The sequence below is a fragment of the Nannospalax galili genome, unplaced genomic scaffold (assembly GCF_000622305.1).
Source record: "Nannospalax galili isolate Female #2095 unplaced genomic scaffold, S.galili_v1.0 scaffold518, whole genome shotgun sequence".
Classification (NCBI taxonomy): domain Eukaryota; kingdom Metazoa; phylum Chordata; class Mammalia; order Rodentia; family Spalacidae; genus Nannospalax; species Nannospalax galili.
Genome location: NW_008342851.1, coordinates 3,816,610 through 3,835,466, shown reverse-complemented (window position 1 = coordinate 3,835,466; position 18,857 = coordinate 3,816,610). Strand labels below are relative to the sequence as shown.

At 43.7% G+C, this 18,857-nt stretch overlaps 2 protein-coding genes across 10 annotated transcripts in view; both read right to left on the bottom strand.

The window, feature by feature from the left end:
- Positions 1-4,574, bottom strand: part of Marveld2 (MARVEL domain containing 2) — a 35,335-nt gene extending 30,761 nt beyond the window's left edge. The window contains exon 1 of one of the 2 annotated variants that reach the window (XM_008838852.3): positions 4,512-4,574. The gene's annotated coding sequence lies outside the window, so the exon portion shown is untranslated. Of the gene's footprint in view, positions 1-3,870; positions 3,920-4,511 lie in introns of those variants that run through there. The other variant, XM_029566321.1, reaches the window with a different exon arrangement.
- Positions 4,575-4,818: 244 nt separating this feature from the next.
- Rad17 (RAD17 checkpoint clamp loader component) overlaps positions 4,819-18,857 on the bottom strand; it is a 45,473-nt gene continuing 31,434 nt past the window's right edge. For all 8 annotated transcript variants that reach the window (XM_008838846.3, XM_017799586.2, XM_008838845.2 and 5 more), the window contains exons 15-17: positions 16,813-16,933; positions 9,995-10,052; positions 4,819-5,564 (exon numbers count right to left, since the gene is read on the bottom strand). In XM_008838846.3, the coding sequence (XP_008837068.1) occupies positions 5,309-5,564; positions 9,995-10,052; positions 16,813-16,933 (435 nt within the window). In that variant the 3' untranslated portion in view covers positions 4,819-5,308. The remainder of the gene's footprint in view (positions 5,565-9,994; positions 10,053-16,812; positions 16,934-18,857) is intronic.

The window sequence follows — 18,857 nt, the reverse complement described above, 5'->3', positions numbered from 1 at the left end:
CCCCACCCTCTATTCAACTAATTCTACACTTGGCCTCCCCACCATGGACCCAGTTACTTCCTGGGAACCACTCAATGGCTTCCAGCTCCTAAATAACTCTCTATGCTTCACTACCAACAACACATCCTCATACATTGGGCTGTTCAACCCGACCGTCCAAGATTATGCCGGCAATGGCTCCTTGGGTTACATGCTTAAACTCCAGGGCCTTTCCCCTACCTTCAACAACACTGATGTAGCCTCGGTCCTCGCTGCACTAGGGACAATAATAACAGGGGAGGCGGAGGGGACCACCACCCCTCCGCCCCCATTTTGCCCTGCCATTCTATGCCTACCGCTTCCCAACTGCCCATGTACATGCTCCCTTGCACCCTTTTTCCTCACACTCCCTATACCGTGGCAGAGATGCCGCCCTAAGTCCAACCATGCCATCCCTCCCTTTTGCTGCCTCAGCCATCTAATCACCCCCTAGGATCCTGGAGACAACTGGCCCCCACCTATTCCTGTGGCATTAAGATCTCCCATACCAACCGCAAATCAATACTTGGTAACTGGGACCTCTGTGGTCCACATGCCTGCTTGACATGAGACCATTACTGGCACAGCAGGGCCTTCAGCTTTCCAACGGCACTTACACAGACACCATTCCCTCTACTTGTGCCAAAACCAAAATCCTTACATCCATTGATCACACAACATCCTGGCCCCCTACCCCCATTTGCGTGTGGCCCCCGTTTGCCTTACTGCTAGCCAATGTTACCTCCAACCCTCGGGGACAACTCAACTGCTCCAATACCAACATCACCTGTGTACTGGTGGCCTGTTGGAACCATCCTGCTCACATAGTTCTCTTTTTGTGTGAACCTGCAGCCCTTTGGGTTCCAGTCACCAATGCAACCCACTTCTATGTGATCACCCTTATAGAGCGGACAGCCTTGTCACAAGCCCCCACTTAAAATGGGATTTCAGGGTCACTGCCGCTCTCATCTCAGCTGTCATTCTTGCATTAGGTTCGGCCGCCACTGCTGCGGTAGCTATCACCCAATCCTCCACTACTGTGGAGACACTCAATGAGGGCATGTCCAAAACTTCCTCTACCTTTCACACTCAGTCCCTTATCAATCAGCATCTTCACCAGGCAACTAATGTGTTACAACAACAAACTGATCTCTTAAGTGAAGAGCTGGCAATTACCAGACATGGCTCTGCTAGCTTGTGACCCTTGCTTTAGGTCACTTTGTCTCACCCCCTATAAAGTACAGAATATTACTGAAGCGCGCCTACAACTCACGCACTGTATTCACGGCCACTGGAATAAAAAGTTTCTTAATTACTCTATATTACTAACTAATCAAATTATTGCTCTAAATTATACCCATGCCCCCATGCTGGACCTCAATTCAGGGTTCTTAGAGAAAATCTGGTCTAATCTAAAAACACTGCTTGACCCATCTTGGATCGTCACTTACCTACTCCTGACAGGCATAATTATTCTTCTCTCTACTTCTTAAATGCCTTGTTCTTTGTTCCCACAGTCAGAAAAAAATTCAATCACTCAGTGTATCAGGCCTTCAGAGCAGTACACGAAGATGATTTCAACCCGCCTTATTCAGCCCGAGAGACTTGGCTCACACAAATGTATGAGGCCTCCTACAGATAATTCCCCACCTCAACTGATCCCCCCAGACGATACCCCTTGGAGGGCTGGTAGTCAATGACAGGTAAGCTCCAGCTGGGCTGAATCAACCTAAGCCAGGACATGGACGTGTATGCCCATGCTCCAATGATGGGTAAGGTTCATGCCAGAATAGGACAACCTAAGACAGGCACAGTCCATGATCCTGGGATCATCCTGAGATGGAGCTGCCTAAAGGCTCTTGCTGGACAGTCATTTTTTTTTAAAAAGGGTGGAAATGTAGCAGAAGGCCTCCAAAGATGGTGTGGACCCAGAGCCCTGGGAAGATGGCGTGGACCCAGAGCCCTGGGATTCAGCGAGAATTCACTTCACTTCTTGGTCCGCAAATAGCCTGCCAAAAGGAGCCACGCCTCTGTACCCTGCTTGCAAGCCCAGTGACTGCTGACAGACTGCGTGGCATGGACCAATCAGAAAAGGATACGCTGACTAAAGGGACTTGGGAGCAGAGAAAAGGGAAATATAAGGCCTGCCCCCTCCTGCATTAAACGAGCCTGCAGCACCTAACCTAGTGCTTACTTCTACCTGACTCCCGGGGTCTGTGTGTTGTGACTCCGCGCGTCTTGCCCCCCTAATCGGCAGGGGACCCGATCCAGGTTAGGGTCTTCACAGCTGGCCTGAGGAGAACCCTCAACACCTAAGGCTTTGTTTTATTTTGTAAAATGAAGATCTATTAGTCAATAAAGATTTATTAAGCACCCGCCATGCCTTAGGCACAATTAAGTTGTATTTAAGTTCCCCGCTTTCATAGAACTGAAATTCTACTGTGGGAGATAGTTGACGTCAGTGAAATACATAATACACTAAGAAGCGAAGTTTTAAAAGGGGAGTAAGGAGCATACTGTAAGCAGGGTGCTAGCATTTCAGCACAGCCAGGTAGTCTGCATGGAGAAAGTGACACATGACCACAGAACTAAAGATAAGGAAGGCAGGCAGGCAGGCAGGTGTAGGGGAGGAGCACTCCATGCAAATGAAACAGCTACCAGCAGTAGGGATGCCCAATAAGCTTAGGAGTCCCACTGCCAGGCCAGCATGGCAGCACAGTAAGAGTGGAACCGTGGCTGTGGCATCATGGAAGGCCTTAAATACACTGGAAGGGATTTTGGCTTCCTCTGGGAGTAAGGTGAAAAACTGCCAGAGGATTCTGAGTTGAGGAGACATATGATCTGACTTCAAGAGAATCTCTTTGGATGTGGTGTTCACAGTACACTCCAGAAAGTGAAGGCTAAAATGGGGGAACAGCAAAGAGCCTGCTGAAATGATCCAAAGGATCACAGTGGTGGCCATGGAGACTGTGAAGTCCCTAACTTCTAGATAAAGGGAACACAAAATCTGCCATTACAGAATATTCCAAACATAATCAAAAATAGAAAAAGTATGAACTTTTGTGCACCATTGATCGATACACTTCAACAATTCGCTTCAATTCCCACCTAAGATCAATCCTGTCAATATTTTATTTATACTCTCCAGTCCTAGTCTCCCTCCACTAGGAGATTACTCAGAAGCAAATGCCAGACATCTATCTGATCATTTTACAGCAATTTTTAAAATTTCTCCATTCTTGAAGAGCAGATGCCTGTTAGGAATCCAGGTGGAGATGCCAACAGGCTGTCTGACCAGAGGATAGGTACTGCCACCAGACCTTATACTACCACTCAGTACATGGGGCATAAGGGGAGGAGGGGTCCAGGAGGAATTTCAGGGTCTCCTAATTCAGCACTCCAAACTTGGAGGATTAACTGTGCTAATCCCAGTAAGGTGCTCAAACTAGGAGCTCTCTAAATGATAGCAGTTATTTTTGCTCCTTTTATCTCTGTTGCCTAAAATAGTTTAAATTCAAGAAAGACAAAGAACTAACCGAGTTCTTCAAATACATCCTTAAGAATATAGAAGCAAAAATGCAACAAATGACTTGTACAAACTTTACACAGTATCTATGATACTCAGGCATTTACAGGATGCTTCACTGATCAATTTATCTCACTGGTAAAAGTATGATTCACTGTAACGGACTTAACTCATTTTCACCTGTGTAAACTAGCTTGTCAGCGTTAGATCGCTTTGCCGTTTAAAAAACAAAAGTTCTAAATTTGTAGAATAGTCGAAGGGCAAAGTGTGTGATTTTAGGAAGGAAAAGTCTGAGGCATTTTACCACACCTTACATATATGGGTACCTCTGAGGTCTTACGATCAGTCTTAGCTCGGGGGTCCCCTGGGCTCGACTCTCCCGGGCAGAGCGGGTCTTTGTTTGGCGGGAGCCCGGCTCTGACTCCATTCCGCTGGGCTGACTCCGGAAGGCCACCGCGGGCAAGAGAATGGTTCTGTCTGCAGGTCGGGGATCCAGCCGGGTTACCTTAATACACGCACAGCCGCCGCTGTGGCTGGGTCTAAAGTTTTGCCGCGCTCCAGAAAGTCGATCATTTCAGGTATTGCGGGGTCTGGAGGGCGGAGGACCGCGGCCACCAGGGGACCGCCACCGAGCATCCTCGCGGGTCTCCCCGCCACCTCTGGGAACCCGGCTGGATCCAGCGCTCTGCGTTCCGCCTCCGCGACCCCTCGGAAACCCACTCTGGCTCCGCGGTGCTCCTCGGTGGCCGGAACAAAGTAGGCCCGACGTCCCGGAGGGTCAGCCTGCGAGGCGACCAGGGCGACGCCACCCGCGCCCGGAAGCACGGCCGCACCTGTGGCGGCCCCGAAACCCGCCCCAGCCCGCGCCCACCTGCGCCAACCAGCCCCGGAGGACGAGCGCGCGGCGGTGGGAGAGCGCCCACCGAGGCCAGCCCGCGCGCCATCGGGGCATCGCTGCCCCCCTCACCTGCTAGGCCGCCGGAAGAAGGCGCGTGGCCGCGGGCACCGAAACCCAGAGCGCTCAGGGGCGGGACCGACGGGGCGGCGGAGCCAGCTGCGCCCCGCCCTGGCTCCGTCAGAGCGGCGCCGGCACCTCACCTGAGGTAGTCAGCCTGCTTTGGCAGGGTAGTTAGGGGCTGGGTGGGCTCAGCGCCAGGCTGCTTCCACCCCCTTCTCCCTTTTGAATGTTTAATACCGAAGGTGCCTGTATTTGTGCCTCCGACACAAGCAGACTGCGTGGGAGACAGTGGTTAAAGGCTAGGACAAACAAGATGAAATCCAGTATTTTAATTTTTAATATAAATTATGTAAATAGTTTCCAAAAGTATCTAAAATATGTCACTGTACAACACACAACAACGGTATCTGAGAAGCTAGAGGCAAGCTGTAAATAAGGCACAAAGTTTATTTACATTCATAATTGCATCCTGTACTATTTTATAAATCACATTTACAACACCCCATAAAGTTTTTATATTCTGGATGTCTCCTTCACATTTTCTGATATTTAGCATAACATTCAAACATACTTCACACTGCGACCTCCTCTCCCTAAACCATACACAAGACAAAATAAATATTAGAGGAAAATACTGAGTACTTGATTTACTTCAAGGTGACAGAAGTCAGTTCTTTGTGATACTATAAAAACTGAGCAATTAACAAATTGCTTGTAATTCACCAGAAGAGTGTATAACTCTGTTCAAGTACCACTGAATAAATTGAAATCATCTTTCAAGTAGCAATGTGAGTGGCAGGCTGCTTTTATGTCTCATCACTGTCATAGTCCTCTATTATTATATCTTCTTCTTCCATGTCCCCTTGGGAGGAAAAGGGCTGAGGCTGGCTAGCAGGCAGGTCACTCCCACTATTCTGGCTCAAAGGAAGAGACCAGGTTTCAGGGTCAGCAGTTTGAGTGAGTTCACTCCCAGCTTCCTTCCTTCCATTAAGCCCGGCTTCATCACCACTATCAGGGTCTATCACTCCATGCTCCCTGTCAGTCAGGGCTTCCATTTTCAACCTGTTGGGAATTACAGTGCAGGCATTAGTAAAATAACCCAAAGAAGCCGGGTGCGGTGGCACACCTAATCTGCCTCCAGAGGCAGAGGCAGGAGGATCCTCTGTAAGTTCCGGGCCGGGCCAGCCTGGTCTACAGAGTGAGTTCCAGGCAGTTGGAGCTACAAGGAGACCCTGTCTCAAAAAGTCCAAAAAAGGCTGGGCGTGGTGGGGAACACCTGTAGTCCCAGCACTCGGGAGGCAGAGGCAGGCGGATCTCTGTGAGTTCAAGGCCAGCCTGGTCTACATAGCGAGTTCCAGGACAGCTGGGGCTATAGGGAGACCCTGTTTCAAAAAGATCCCCCCCCAAAAAAAACAAACCCAAAGAAGAGATTCCTTTAAATTACAGCTTAAGAGTGATGATTATGAAGCCACCTCCTCTGGTCTTTCCTTCGTGTGCTGTTTACTCAGTCCCTTAAATTATATATAAACTACAAAGTGAATGTCTAACTGTGAATAAATTCTTACAGCTTGCAATACAAGGAGGCTAATGAATGGTTGCAGTAAAGAGTCCTACAGGCTAAGATTTATATACACGATATATAAATATTGAGAGATGATGCTGGGTGTAGTGGTGCATGCCTTTATTCCCAGCACTCCAGAGGCAGAGGCAGATGGATCTCTGTGAGTTCAAGTCCAGCCTGGTCTACATAGGGAGTTCCAGACCAGCTGGGGCTATAGGGAGACCCTGTTTCCAAAAGAGACCAAATAAATAAATATTGAGAGATGGATCAATGCTTAAGAGCACCGGCTGCTCTTACAGAGGACCAGGGCTCATTCCCTAGCACCTACATGGCAGCCAATAAGGTCCATCTCCAGTTCCAGGGGATATGATGCCCTCTTCTGGCCCTTGTGGGCATTACACACATGTGGTACATCTACATATAATGCAGGAAGAACACATAAAAATAAGTCAAAGGCAGAAAGTTTAATATTTGGGGCCAGAAACAGAATAGACAGGAAGATTATTAGGTACCACTTCTATAACTTTTTGTTTTATAATTAATTAATTAATTAATTTATGGTGTGTGCATACATGTGGAGGTTACAGGACAACTTGTGGGAGTTGGTTCTCTCCTCCCACCATGTCAGAGATCAAATTCAGGTCATCAGGTTTGGGGATAATACCCACTGAGCCACTTTTGCCAGCCCGCTGCTATCTCTTATGTTCATCCTTATAACCAATAAGTAACTAAGTTTTTTGTTTTTAAGTTTTTTGAAGATGCCTGAATAATGAATTAAATCTAATAAATAAGCTAGGCTAAACAGATCTATATATACACACATATATACATACAGTCTTCATGTAAATCACTGCTATTAGCACAGAAACCATTTCCTAATAAAATGAACAGTATTATAGACTTTTTTTTTTTTTTGCTCCTCTCAATTTTTTTTTTAATGTGTGTTTAAAAAAAAAAATGCATGTGCACTGGTGCATGCAGTGCCCATAGAGGCAAAAAGGCGTCAGATTCCCTGGAGTTGTAGTTACAAACAGTTGTTAGCCACCACATAGGTGCTGGGAACCAAACCTCTGCAAGAGTAGCCAGTGTTCTTAACCACTGAACCATCTCCCTAGCCCCTGAATTTTCTAAACCAATGCAATATAAAAGATATTTCTACTTTTGAGGTAGTTGGTCACTGTGGTCAAGCACAGGCTAAGAAAAACTCTAAGCAAGAAATATGGAAAGGCTTCTAGATTCACAAGATTTGTTACTGAAGACTTTTAAAGATTCTTTTCAGGCTGGGGCTGGGGTTGGGCCTGGTGGCACACACCTTTAGTCCCAGCACTGCAGAGGCAGATCTCTGTGAGTTCGAGTTCAAGGCCCGCCTTGTCTACATAGCAAGTTCCAGGCCAACTGGGGCTACAGGGAGACCCTGCCTCACAAAGAAAAAAAAAAAAAGAATATTCTTCTGGAGCTGGAGAGATGGCTCAGAAGTTACAGAGGACCTGGCTTTGGTTCCCAGCACCCACACGGCAGCCAACAACAGCCTGTTACTCCAGTTCCAGGGGAATCTGATGCCCTCTCCAGACCCACTTGGGCACTGGTCAACACTTAGTGCATTTAAGGTGCACTTTAATACATGCAGTCAATACACTCATACACACAAAAAACAAAAATAAAAAAATTCTTTTGCCTTTTCAAATCCATGTGTGATGGCTAATCCTGGGTGTCAACTTGATTTGATCTGAGATTAACTGAAATGAAAGAGATCTTCTTGATTGGATCATCTAAAGCCAGAAGACACACCCTAAATATGGGTGTTACCTTCTGATGGCAGCCCATATAAAAGGCCAAGGCAGATGAGAATGCCTGGCTTCTTGCTGCTTACCTTCTGTCTCACTGGTGAGTTCGTCTTGCTGTAGACTGAAGACTAGCTGATCTTTTGGAATTTGTCAGACCTTCAGCGCCAGATTGGGACTACTGAGACATCCAGCCTAGTGGACTGAGACTGTGGATTCTCAGCCTCTCCAGTGTGGTGCAGCCATTGTTGGACTACTTGGACTCTGTCCTGTGAGCTAAGCTGATAAATCCCTATACATGTATATTCATTCTACCGGTTCTGTTTCTTTGGAGAACGTTGACTAATACACACACACAGACTGTGAAATTGCCCAAGCCTTATTCATTCTACTGGTTCTGTTTCTTTGGAGAACCCTGACTAATACACCATGATTCAATTTAGTCTGATATATTCCATTGGAGGAGGGAACATACGCTATTATATTTAAATATAAAGGCTCTACAAAGTGATTATATAGTTTTAAAAAATTATTTATTTTATATGTACAAGTATTTTGTCCCCATGTATGTAACTGTATCAGTGTCATACAATGCCTGTGGAGGCCAGAAGAGGGCCCAGAACTGGAGGCACAGACCGTTGTTAGCTGCCATGAGGATGCTGAGACCCAAACTCAGGTCCTCTGCAAGAGTAACCAGTGCTCTTAACCCCTGAGCCATCTCTCCAGCCCTGTTTTTCTTGAAAAGGGGGTCTTATGTAGCCCAGGGTGGTCTTGAACTCCTGATCCTGCCGCCACCTCTCAAGTGTTGGTATGTATACCATACCTGGCTTTCAATTTTTTTGTTTTTGAGACAGGGACTCCCTATAACCCCAGCTGGACTAGAACAAGCTGATTTTGATCTCACAGAAATCGGCCTGCCTCTGTGTCCCAAATACTGGAATTAAAAGTATGTGGCATCATGCCTAGCATCTGGCTTATAATTTTCTAAAATGAAATAAAAAAATTTAACATTTATTTGTGTGTGTGTGTGTGTGTGTGTGAGAGAGAGAGCGCGCACACATACATAGCTCCTATGTGGAGGTCAGAGAGTCAGTTCTCTCCTTCTACACTGTGGGTTCCAGGGAGGGAATTCAGGCCATCAGGCTTGGCAGGAAGCACCTTTTGCAGAGCCATCTCACTAGCCCTGGCTTACAGTTGTTTTGTTTTTCAAGATTTATTTTATTTTAGATTATGTGTATGTGTGTGTGTCCATGGACACTGAGTGCAGGTGCCCTCAGAAGCCAAAAGAAGTCGTCAGATCCCCTGGAGCTGGAGTTACAGGTGATTGTGAACCACCTGATGTAGATGGTGGAAACCAAACTCAGTTCCTCTAGAAGAACATATGTTACCTCTAACCTGCTCAGCCAACTCTCCAGCCCCAGTTTTTTTTTTTTTTTAAGATTTATTTTTGGGGCTGGAGAGATGGCTCAGCAGTTAAGAACACTGGTTGTTCTTGCAGAAGATCCAGGTTCGAATCCCAGCACTCACATGGCAGCTAACAACTGTCTGAAACTCCAGTTCTAGGGGATCCAACAGCCTCTTCTATCCTCCATGGGCATTGCACAACACAGATGCACTTACACACAGGCAATACATGCACACACAAAAAAAAGTTTTCATTTATGTGTATGTGTATGTCTGTGTGAATGTATGCCACATGTGTGCAGGTACCTATAAGGTCCAGAAGACATCAGATCCCGTGGAGCTAGAGTTACAGGAGATGACAAGATGCCTGATGTGGGTGATGGGAACAGAACTCATCCTCTGGAAGAACAGTAACTGCTCTTAACCACTGAGTCATCTCTCCAGCTCTGGTTTTTAAATCACTGTATACAGTATACATTATTATGTGTTTTACAGACAATATTTACTGACTGTATGCTAACATATTCAGTGGACAGTTTAGTAACAATTCTTTTTTTTTTTTTTTTTTGTTTTTTTTGAGTTTGGGTGCTGCTGTAGCCTTAGCTGGTCTGGAACTAGCTGTGTACCCCATGTTGGCCTTGAACTCACAGAGATCCGCCTGCCTCTGCCTCCCAAGTTCTGGCATTAAAAGGCATGCGTCACCATGTCCGGCTTAGTAACAATTCTTTAGAAGACAGTCAGCTTACCTTCCAAAGTGTCGCTTCAAAGGAAGTCTTCCAATATCTTGGATAAAAGAAATTTGAGCTGAAAAGATATTTTAATAAAGTTTTTTTAAATGTCATTAAAACATTTAATTTTAACTGACAAATTTAATATTTATGGTGTACATGACATTTTTGTATAAACACTGTAGAATATCTCAACCATGCTACTTAACAAGCATTATATTACATAATTTTTTGTTGAGACACTTAAAACTCATGAGCCAGTGAGATGGCTGAGGAGTAAAGGAGCTTGCTGTCATGCCTAACAAAACCAATTTGATCCCTGGGACCCACAGGGAGGAAGGAGAAACGCCTGTAAGCTGTCCTCTGACCTCTACATGCATGCTATGCACACACACACACACGCATATGTACAAAGTAATTGTTAAAAAAAACAGCATTTTTTTTCCTTTTTTATATTGTGTGTGTGTGTGTGTGAGAGAGAGAGAGAGGGAGAGAGAGGGAGAGAGAGAGAGAAACTGACTGCATGTATGTAAGTGCACCTGTGTCGTGCAATGCCATGGAGGTCAGAAGAGGGCTTCGGATTCCACTGGAACTGGAGTTAAGGATGATTTGTAGCCGCCATATGGGTGCTGGAAATTGAACCTGGGTCCTCAGAAAAAGCAGTCAGTGCTCTTAACTGCTGAGCCATCTCTCCAGCACCTAAATTTGACTTAATTCTCTGTATCTGGGCTTATTTAACTGAATGTCCTCAAGACTCAAGAAATTTTTTTTTTTTTTGGTCTTTTTGACACAGGGTCTCCCTGCAGCCCTAGCTGGCCTGGAACTCACTATGTAGACCAGGTTGGCCTTGAACTCACAGAGATCCACCTACCTCTGCCTCCTGAGTGCTGGGATTAAAGGTGTGCGCCACCATGCCTGGCAAGAAATTTCTTTTTTAAAACAGACAATTCTTCAAAGAAAACATACAAAAGGCCAATAAAGTACCTGAAAAAATGCTGACCATGATTAAGCTCTTGGGAAAAGCAAACAAACAAATGACAGTGAGATACCACTGCATAGCTAGTAGTATGGTTATTAAAATTTGGATGGTGAGCCTGCAAAACTTAAAACAGGAGTGGAGAGATGGCTCCTTGGTTAAGAACACTGGCTGCTCCTGAAAAGGGCCTGGGTTCAGTTCCCAGAATCCGCATGGCAGCTAACAACTTTTCACATCTCCAGTTCCAGAGAATCTGACATCTTCTTCTGGCCCCTGCAGGCATTGCATGCATATGATAGACATATACATGCAGACAAAACACTTATACACATAAAATTTATTAAAAAAATCCAACAACAACAAAAAATTAGAATCATATATGGTCCAACAATTCCACTTAGGAGTATGAAAAAAAAAAATCAAAAGCAGAGTCTCAGGGCTGGAGAGATGGCTCAGTGGTTAAGAACATTTGCTGCTCTTCCAGAGTACCCTGAGCAAAATTCTAGCACCCACATCAGGCTATTGTGAACTGCCTGTAACTCCAATTACAGGGGATTTGATACCCTCTTCTGCCCTCTGCAGGCACGTTCATGCAGATGGTGCACATATAGACACTCAAGAACACACATAAATAAAATAAGAATTTTTTAAAAAGCAGATCTCAAAAGAGATGTTTTGGGCCAGCCAGCTCAGTGGGTAAAGGCATCTGCTGCCAAGCCTGATAATCTGAGTTCAATCCCTAGGACCCACATGGTAGAAGAGAACCAACTCCTACAAGTTGTCCTCTGACCTCCACACATGCCACAGGGCATGTGTATACACATACACACACACACACACACACACACACACACACACACACACACACACACCAATTTAAAGAAATGGTTGTATATTCATGTTTATAAGAGCATAATGGGGCTGGAGAGATGGCTCGGCAGTTAAGAGGACTGACTGCTCTTGCCAGGTTTGATTCCCAGTAGTTCCAGCAAATCCAATGCCTTCTTCTGACCTCTGCTGGCACTGCATGATATGGTGCACTTACACATAAGCATTTCAGACTAGGGACGCTTAACCTATAGTCAAAAGATGCAAGCAATAATTAACTGAATGAATGAAGTCAGGTGTGGTAATACATGCCTGTAACCCCAGTACTCAGGCTGGCATACACAAATCAGGCCCTAACTTTGATTTCCAGTATTGTTGAAGAAAAAAAAACTGCCCCTCCCTCTTCCAAAAAGCAACATTAACAAAAAGGAAGGTTCAGATCTGGAAAAGAAAAAGGCTAGAGTAACTCTGTAGTCCTAGATAGAAATTGAACATTCTATTATTAACTTATACACAACACACACACACACACACACACACACACACACACACACACACACACACTTTTCTGGTTTTGTTTTACTGACAAAGCTTAAAAAAGATGATCCTGGGGGCTGGAGAGATGGTTCAATGGTTAAGAGCACTTACTGCTGTTGCACAGGACCAGAGTTTGGTTACCAGCATCCATATCCAGAGGCTCACAGCTCCAACTCTAGGGATCCAATTTCCTCTTCTGGTCTCCTTAGGCACCCAAATGCACATACATACAGGATACACACACATACCATACACACACATTTTTAATTGTGTACGAATGTGACTGCATGTATAAAAATCATATATAGGGGCTGGAGATATGGCTCAGCGGTTAAGAGCACTGACTGCTCTTGCAGAGGACCTGGGTTCAATTCCCAGCACCCACGTGGTGGCTATGAACTATCATTAACTCCAGTTCCAGGGGAATCCAAAGCCTTCTTCTGACCTCTGCAGCACTGCATGACAGAGGTGCACTCACATACATGCAGGCAATACACTTGTACACATAAAATAAAAATAATAAAATATTTTTTTAAAAAAAATTAAAAAATCATATATAAGCCAAATAAAATTTTAAAAATTTAATAGAGAAAATCATCTGGGTGTGGTGACACACGCCTTTAGTCCCAGCACTTGGGAGGCAGAGGCAGGTGGATCTCTGTGAATTTGAGGCCAACCTGGTCTACATAGAGAGTTCTAGGCTAGCTAGCTGGGGCTACAGGGGGATCCTGTCTCAAAAACAGCCCCCTCCAAAAAAGAGAAATCTAAACTCTATATAAGAATGCTTTTGTACTATTTATCCTTAAAGTTTGAAATGACTTAAATATAAAGTGTCATGCCACACATGGTAGCACAGAGGCACTCGGGAGGCAGAGGCAGGTGGATCTCTGTGAGTTCAAGGCCAGCCTGGTCTACACAAGTGAGTTCCAGGTCAGCTGGGGCTACAGGGAGACTCTGTTTCAAAAAGACTGAAAAAAAGAAAAATTAGTGTCATCTTTTTAAAAAAATGTGTAAAGGGGCTGGAGATAATGGCTCAGAACAGGACTGGTTACTCTTGTAGAGGACCTGGGTTTGGTTCCCAGCACCCACATGGCAGCTAACAACTGTCTATAACTCCCAGTTCCAGGGGATCCAACGCCCTCTTCTGACCTCTGAGGGTACTGCATGACACGAGTGCACTTATACACATTCAGGCAATACATTCATACACATAGAATAAAAATAATGATTTTTTTTAAATGTGTAAGGATAAGGAAATGTCTAGATCCTGACTCACAGACTATGTCCACTGCCCAAAAGTTGCCTACGAATATAAAACCTTTAGTTAAGAAAGTTAAGTATCAGTAGATGATGATCAATATAGAGATCCACAACTGGTCAATATGCAGAGAATTCTGTGGGGTGCCCAGCTCTACAAGGGACAGCTATACTACACCCTTCCACCCCAAATGCTCAGGAATCTCCACAGGAAAGAGAGTAGAAAGATTAAGAGCCAGCCATAGTAGACATCTGCAGCGAAACAGTATTTGCTGGGTATGATAGCAGCACCGCATACATGAACTCACAGTGGCTGTGGCTGCATGAACAAGACCCGCACAAGTTCAAACCAGCCAAAATCCCAGCATGGAAGGGAGAGAGGTTCATGAAGTTACATCCCTAGCTGAGGAACTACTGACAACTGATGGATACTCAGGGAGGGAGAGTCAGTTTTTTTCAGGGATGTGGCCTCTGAGAGGCTATCCATGCTCCAGGAGATGACCCTATACCCACGTACATATAGGCAACACCAGGTGGCTAAGTGGACTCAACAGGTTAAAAAAAAAAAAAGCAAATGAAATTGGAAAAGAACAGTGATGGGGGAACAGGGAAGAGTTGGAGGGGAGGGAAAGGGGAGTAAATTTGATCAAAATGCACTTATATGCATGTATGAAATTTTCAAACAATTTTTAAGAAGTACATTAAGTATCAATATAATCAAAAGCTACAAAGAAGGGCTGAAGAGATGGCTCAGTGGTTAAGAGCATGTATTGCATGTCTAGGGGATCAGAGTTCAGTTCCCAGCATCCAGAAGCTCATCATCACCTGTAATTCCTGTTCCAGGGGGATCCAATGTGCCTGGTTTCCACAGACACCTGCACTCATGGATATATAATCACACACACATACACATAATTAAAAATAAAAAATCTTAAAAAGAGCTGGGCGTGGTGGCGCATGCCTTTAATACCACTTAGGAGGCAGAGCCAGACAGATCTCTGTGAGATCAAGATCATCCTGGTCTATATAGTGAGTTCCAGGCCAGTTGGGCCTACAGGGAGACCCTGTCTCAAAAAGACAAAAAAAAAAAATGGCTACAAGATGTTTATTGTGTTAAAGTGGATATTTAACCTACAATCCTGTCTTTTGATCACTCTTGAGGTAAGCATTTCTAAGACATTTGGTATGCTACATGGTAATTATTTACATATTTTTAATCTTTTTGATTACACACACACACACACACATATATATATTTTTTTGGTCGTGCGTTTAAAAAAGTGCTTTATGAGCCAGGCGTGGTGGCGCACACCTTTAATCCCAGCACTTGGGAAGCAGAGGCAGATTTTGAGACCCTGTCTCAAAAAGGCCAAGAAAAAAAATTATTATTTATTATTATTATTATTTTAACAGAGCATAGGGTAGGGGTTTATTTACAGAAGAGTGGGCACCCCACATTTATGGCTACATTGTAAAGTCCACACTCAAATACCTGTGATCCTGTGACCTCCCGACAGCTGCACTACTTATATTTTTTTTACATATATTTTATTTATTATTTTTATTTTATGGGTATGCATGTATTGCCTGCATGTAGGTAAGTGCACCCATGTCATACAATGCCCATGGAGAACAGAAGAGGTTGTTGGACCCCTTGGAACTAGAGTTATGGACAGTTGTTAGCTGCCATGTGGGTGCTGGGATTCGAACCCGGGTCTTCTGCAAGAACAGTCAGTGTTTTTAACCACTGAGCCATCTCTCCAGCCCCCTTATATTTTTAATATTGCACAAATTCTGTATTCTACCTTGAAGATCAATACCAAAGACATGTATGTGACTGTTAAGGAAATCTGACCCTCAAAATACAAAGAGAAACAACTAATGGAAAATTTGGGAAAGTTCATTAAAAAGCCAAATCTTGGGCTGGAGAGATGCCTCTCCATGGTACTGAGAGTCCTCAATGAATGGCCTATACAATTTGACTTGCTGGGTAAGTAGGCCTATATTTGGAGCTGGAGAGATGGCTCAGTGGTTAAGAACACTGGCTGCTCTTGCAGAGGACCATGGTTCAATTCCCAGCATCCGTACAATGGTTAACAACTATCTGTAACTCCAGTTCCAAAGGAATCTGTTGCCGTCTTCTGACTTCTGTGGGCACTGCATGACACACGGAGTACACTTACATACCTACAGGCAATACACATACACATATAATAAAAATAATAAAAATATTTTTTTTAAAAAAGCCAAATCTCAAGAAAAAAAAGAAATAAAAAAACAACTCTCAGAAGAAACAACTTTTCCAAATGTGCAGTCACAGCAGCACTATTTTTTTTCAAAACTTGGAAATTAAAGGTAAATAAACTATTAATAGTTACCATTTTTAATAATGAAATCAGTTCAAATACCTATTGCTAAGCTTTTTAATAAAATCATAAATTTTGAAAACAATCTGACGTAGAGTTGAATACACTTTGCCCTGCTGCTTTGCTATCAACTCTAAATATATAAGGTTCACCAAGGTAAGTTGATAGAAGCAAATGAAAGCTTGTCTCATTCTGCCTCTTGCTCTATACACAAAAGAAAACTAAGACGAATTTACAGCTTCCAGTCTGTCAAAAGCTGATTACTTTGATTAAACGGGGTATTTTCAATTTTTTTTAAGCTTTTATAATTTTATTAGAATTTAAAGAGAAAGAAATCCTCAGGGCAAGCAAGCTACTAATCTTGGCAGCTGCCTTGAGGAGGTGAAGGGTAGGAGGAAAGAAAGCCATAGAGCCTGCCTGGAGGTCAGACACATGGCTGGGAGAAGACAGATTTAGAGAAAAGGTAAAGAAATGCAAGATGCTACCGCAGCCCAAAGCCTTAAAGAAAGCATGTTTAGTAAGAAAGGCATGAAGAAGAAAAAGGGAAATTACGCTTCCAGGGATGTGGGCAACTCACAGACTACATGGCTGTAACTAGGAAGTTCTGCACCAGTAGGTGGGATTCCAGGCAGGAAAAACTCTCTCAACCCACTAGGTATTCCGCCCATCTATTTAGCATAACCTTCTTAGGCAGGTATTTTCAATTTTAACCTTTTAAACTTTATATACTTCTGCATTATTTATTTAGAAAAAAGCATGTATTATTTCTGTTTCAAAAAAGGAGGGGAACACTTATCTCACAAGTACACTGCAATGAACTATCTCAAAAAAGATACATAAACTACTTCCTCGGAAAAAGGAAAGCCTTTTACCTTTATTCCTCATTGGGATGGTCAGCAGAGCGAGGTATGGCAACAGCTGAATCTGAAGACATACAGCTGGGAGACAGAAGTCCAAAAAAAGTGCTTTTGCTGCCAGGCAATTTTCCCGATACTGTACAGAAAAGAAACAAAACAAAACAAAACATGGAAGGATAATAAATTTAAAACATGAGCTTTAATGTCAGCTCTTGGGAGGCAGAGGCAGGTGGACCTCTGAGTTTCAGACCATCCAGGGCTACACAGTAAAACTCTGTTCCCACCAAAACAAAAAAACATGTATTGTTATGTATTCACAGTTTATTATACCACAAACTATGTGAGTTTATGTGCTATAAAGATTTTTTTTTTTTTGGTCTTATTGAAACAGAGTCTCCCCATAGCCCCACCTGTCCTCGAACTATGTAGACCAGGCTGGCTGCGAACTCAGAGATCCGCCTGCCTCTGCCTCCTGAGTGCTGGGACTAAGGTATGCTTAAAGATACTTTTTTTTTTTTTTTTAATGCAACCTCCTTCTGAATGTATAAAAATACTTTGAAGAGTTTATCTAGGGCCAGTGAGAGGTAAAGGTGCTTTCTGCCAAGACTGATGACTTGAGTTCAATCCTTGCGATCCACATGGTAGAAGGAGAACCAACTCCCAAAAGTTGTCTTCTGACCCCAACACATGCTACTTCCCCAACACACACTCAACTAACTAACTAACTAAATAAATAAATAAATAAATAAATGTAATTTAAAAAGTTTATCTGAACAGTAACTTATAATTGACCTAGATTTAACAGTATCATGTTAGACCAGCAGCAAGCCTCACACATCTTACATTTATCATGTCTCTCCATGGTATCAAGAGTCCTCCATGAATGGCCTATACAATTTGACTTGCTTGTTAAGAAGGCATATATTTAGGACTGGAGCGATGGCTCAGGGGTTGAGAGCAACTGGCTGCTCTTGCAGAGGACCTGGGTTTGATTCCCAGCACTCACATGGCAGTCCATAACTCCAGTTCCAGGGGCCCTCTTCTGGCCTCTGCGAGCACTGCATGACATGGGTACACTTACATACATGAAGGCAAAACACTCATGAAATAAAAATAAACTTTAAAAAAACCTGTATTTACACAGTAGTAATTTTGTCATTACACCCCCGACTCCCCTGCCACCCCATCCCCAGCTAATGACCAAACCCAGGGCTGTGCTTGCTAAATCCCTAACCCTGATGTTTACACAATGGTAAAATTTGCCTAATGATGCAACATATCCATGTTGTTTATGTCTCAGAATGTTTCTGTTCCTGTGTACATGACTATACATTGCTATAAACTAGTTGCTATGTAGTAAAACAAATCTCAAACTTACTGCTCCTTATTGCAAGTTGTATTCTGAGGTATATATATATATATATATTGGTCTTTTTGACACAGGGCTTCCCTGTATCTCCAGCTGTCCTGGAACTCACTATGTAGACCAGGCTGGCCTTGAACTCACAGAGATCTGCCTGCTTCTGCTTCCCAAGTGCTGGGATTAAGGGCGTGCGCCACCACGCCCGGCTAGGTTTAAAATTTTCTACTTTAAGACAGGGTCTCCCTGTAGCTCCACCTGGCCTGGAACTCACTATGTAGACCAGGCTGGCCTTGAACTCACAGAGATCCACATGCCTCTGCATCCCAAGTGCTACGATTAAAGGCATGTGCCATCAGGCTCAGCAAAGCAAGTAATCTTTTAAAACTAAAACACTGCTCTCAAAGCTGAGTCTACTTATGCCATCCCAGACTGTTTCAGAGGTCAGCAGAACATTGTGACAGAAAGAAACTTGGTAGGAAGGAGCATCTTTAAGTAAAGCTGATGGGTAGATATCATAATATTATGTGATTCATAATATGATGTTATATTAATATTATTGAGTATTAATTTATACTATTATTGGGTATTTGGCAGAAACGCATAGTTAATACTTGAGATTTGATTTAATATACCTACTTTACACAAACGTCCTAAGATACGTCTATGCTAAAAAGCAAAAGTGAGACTTTTACCTTTG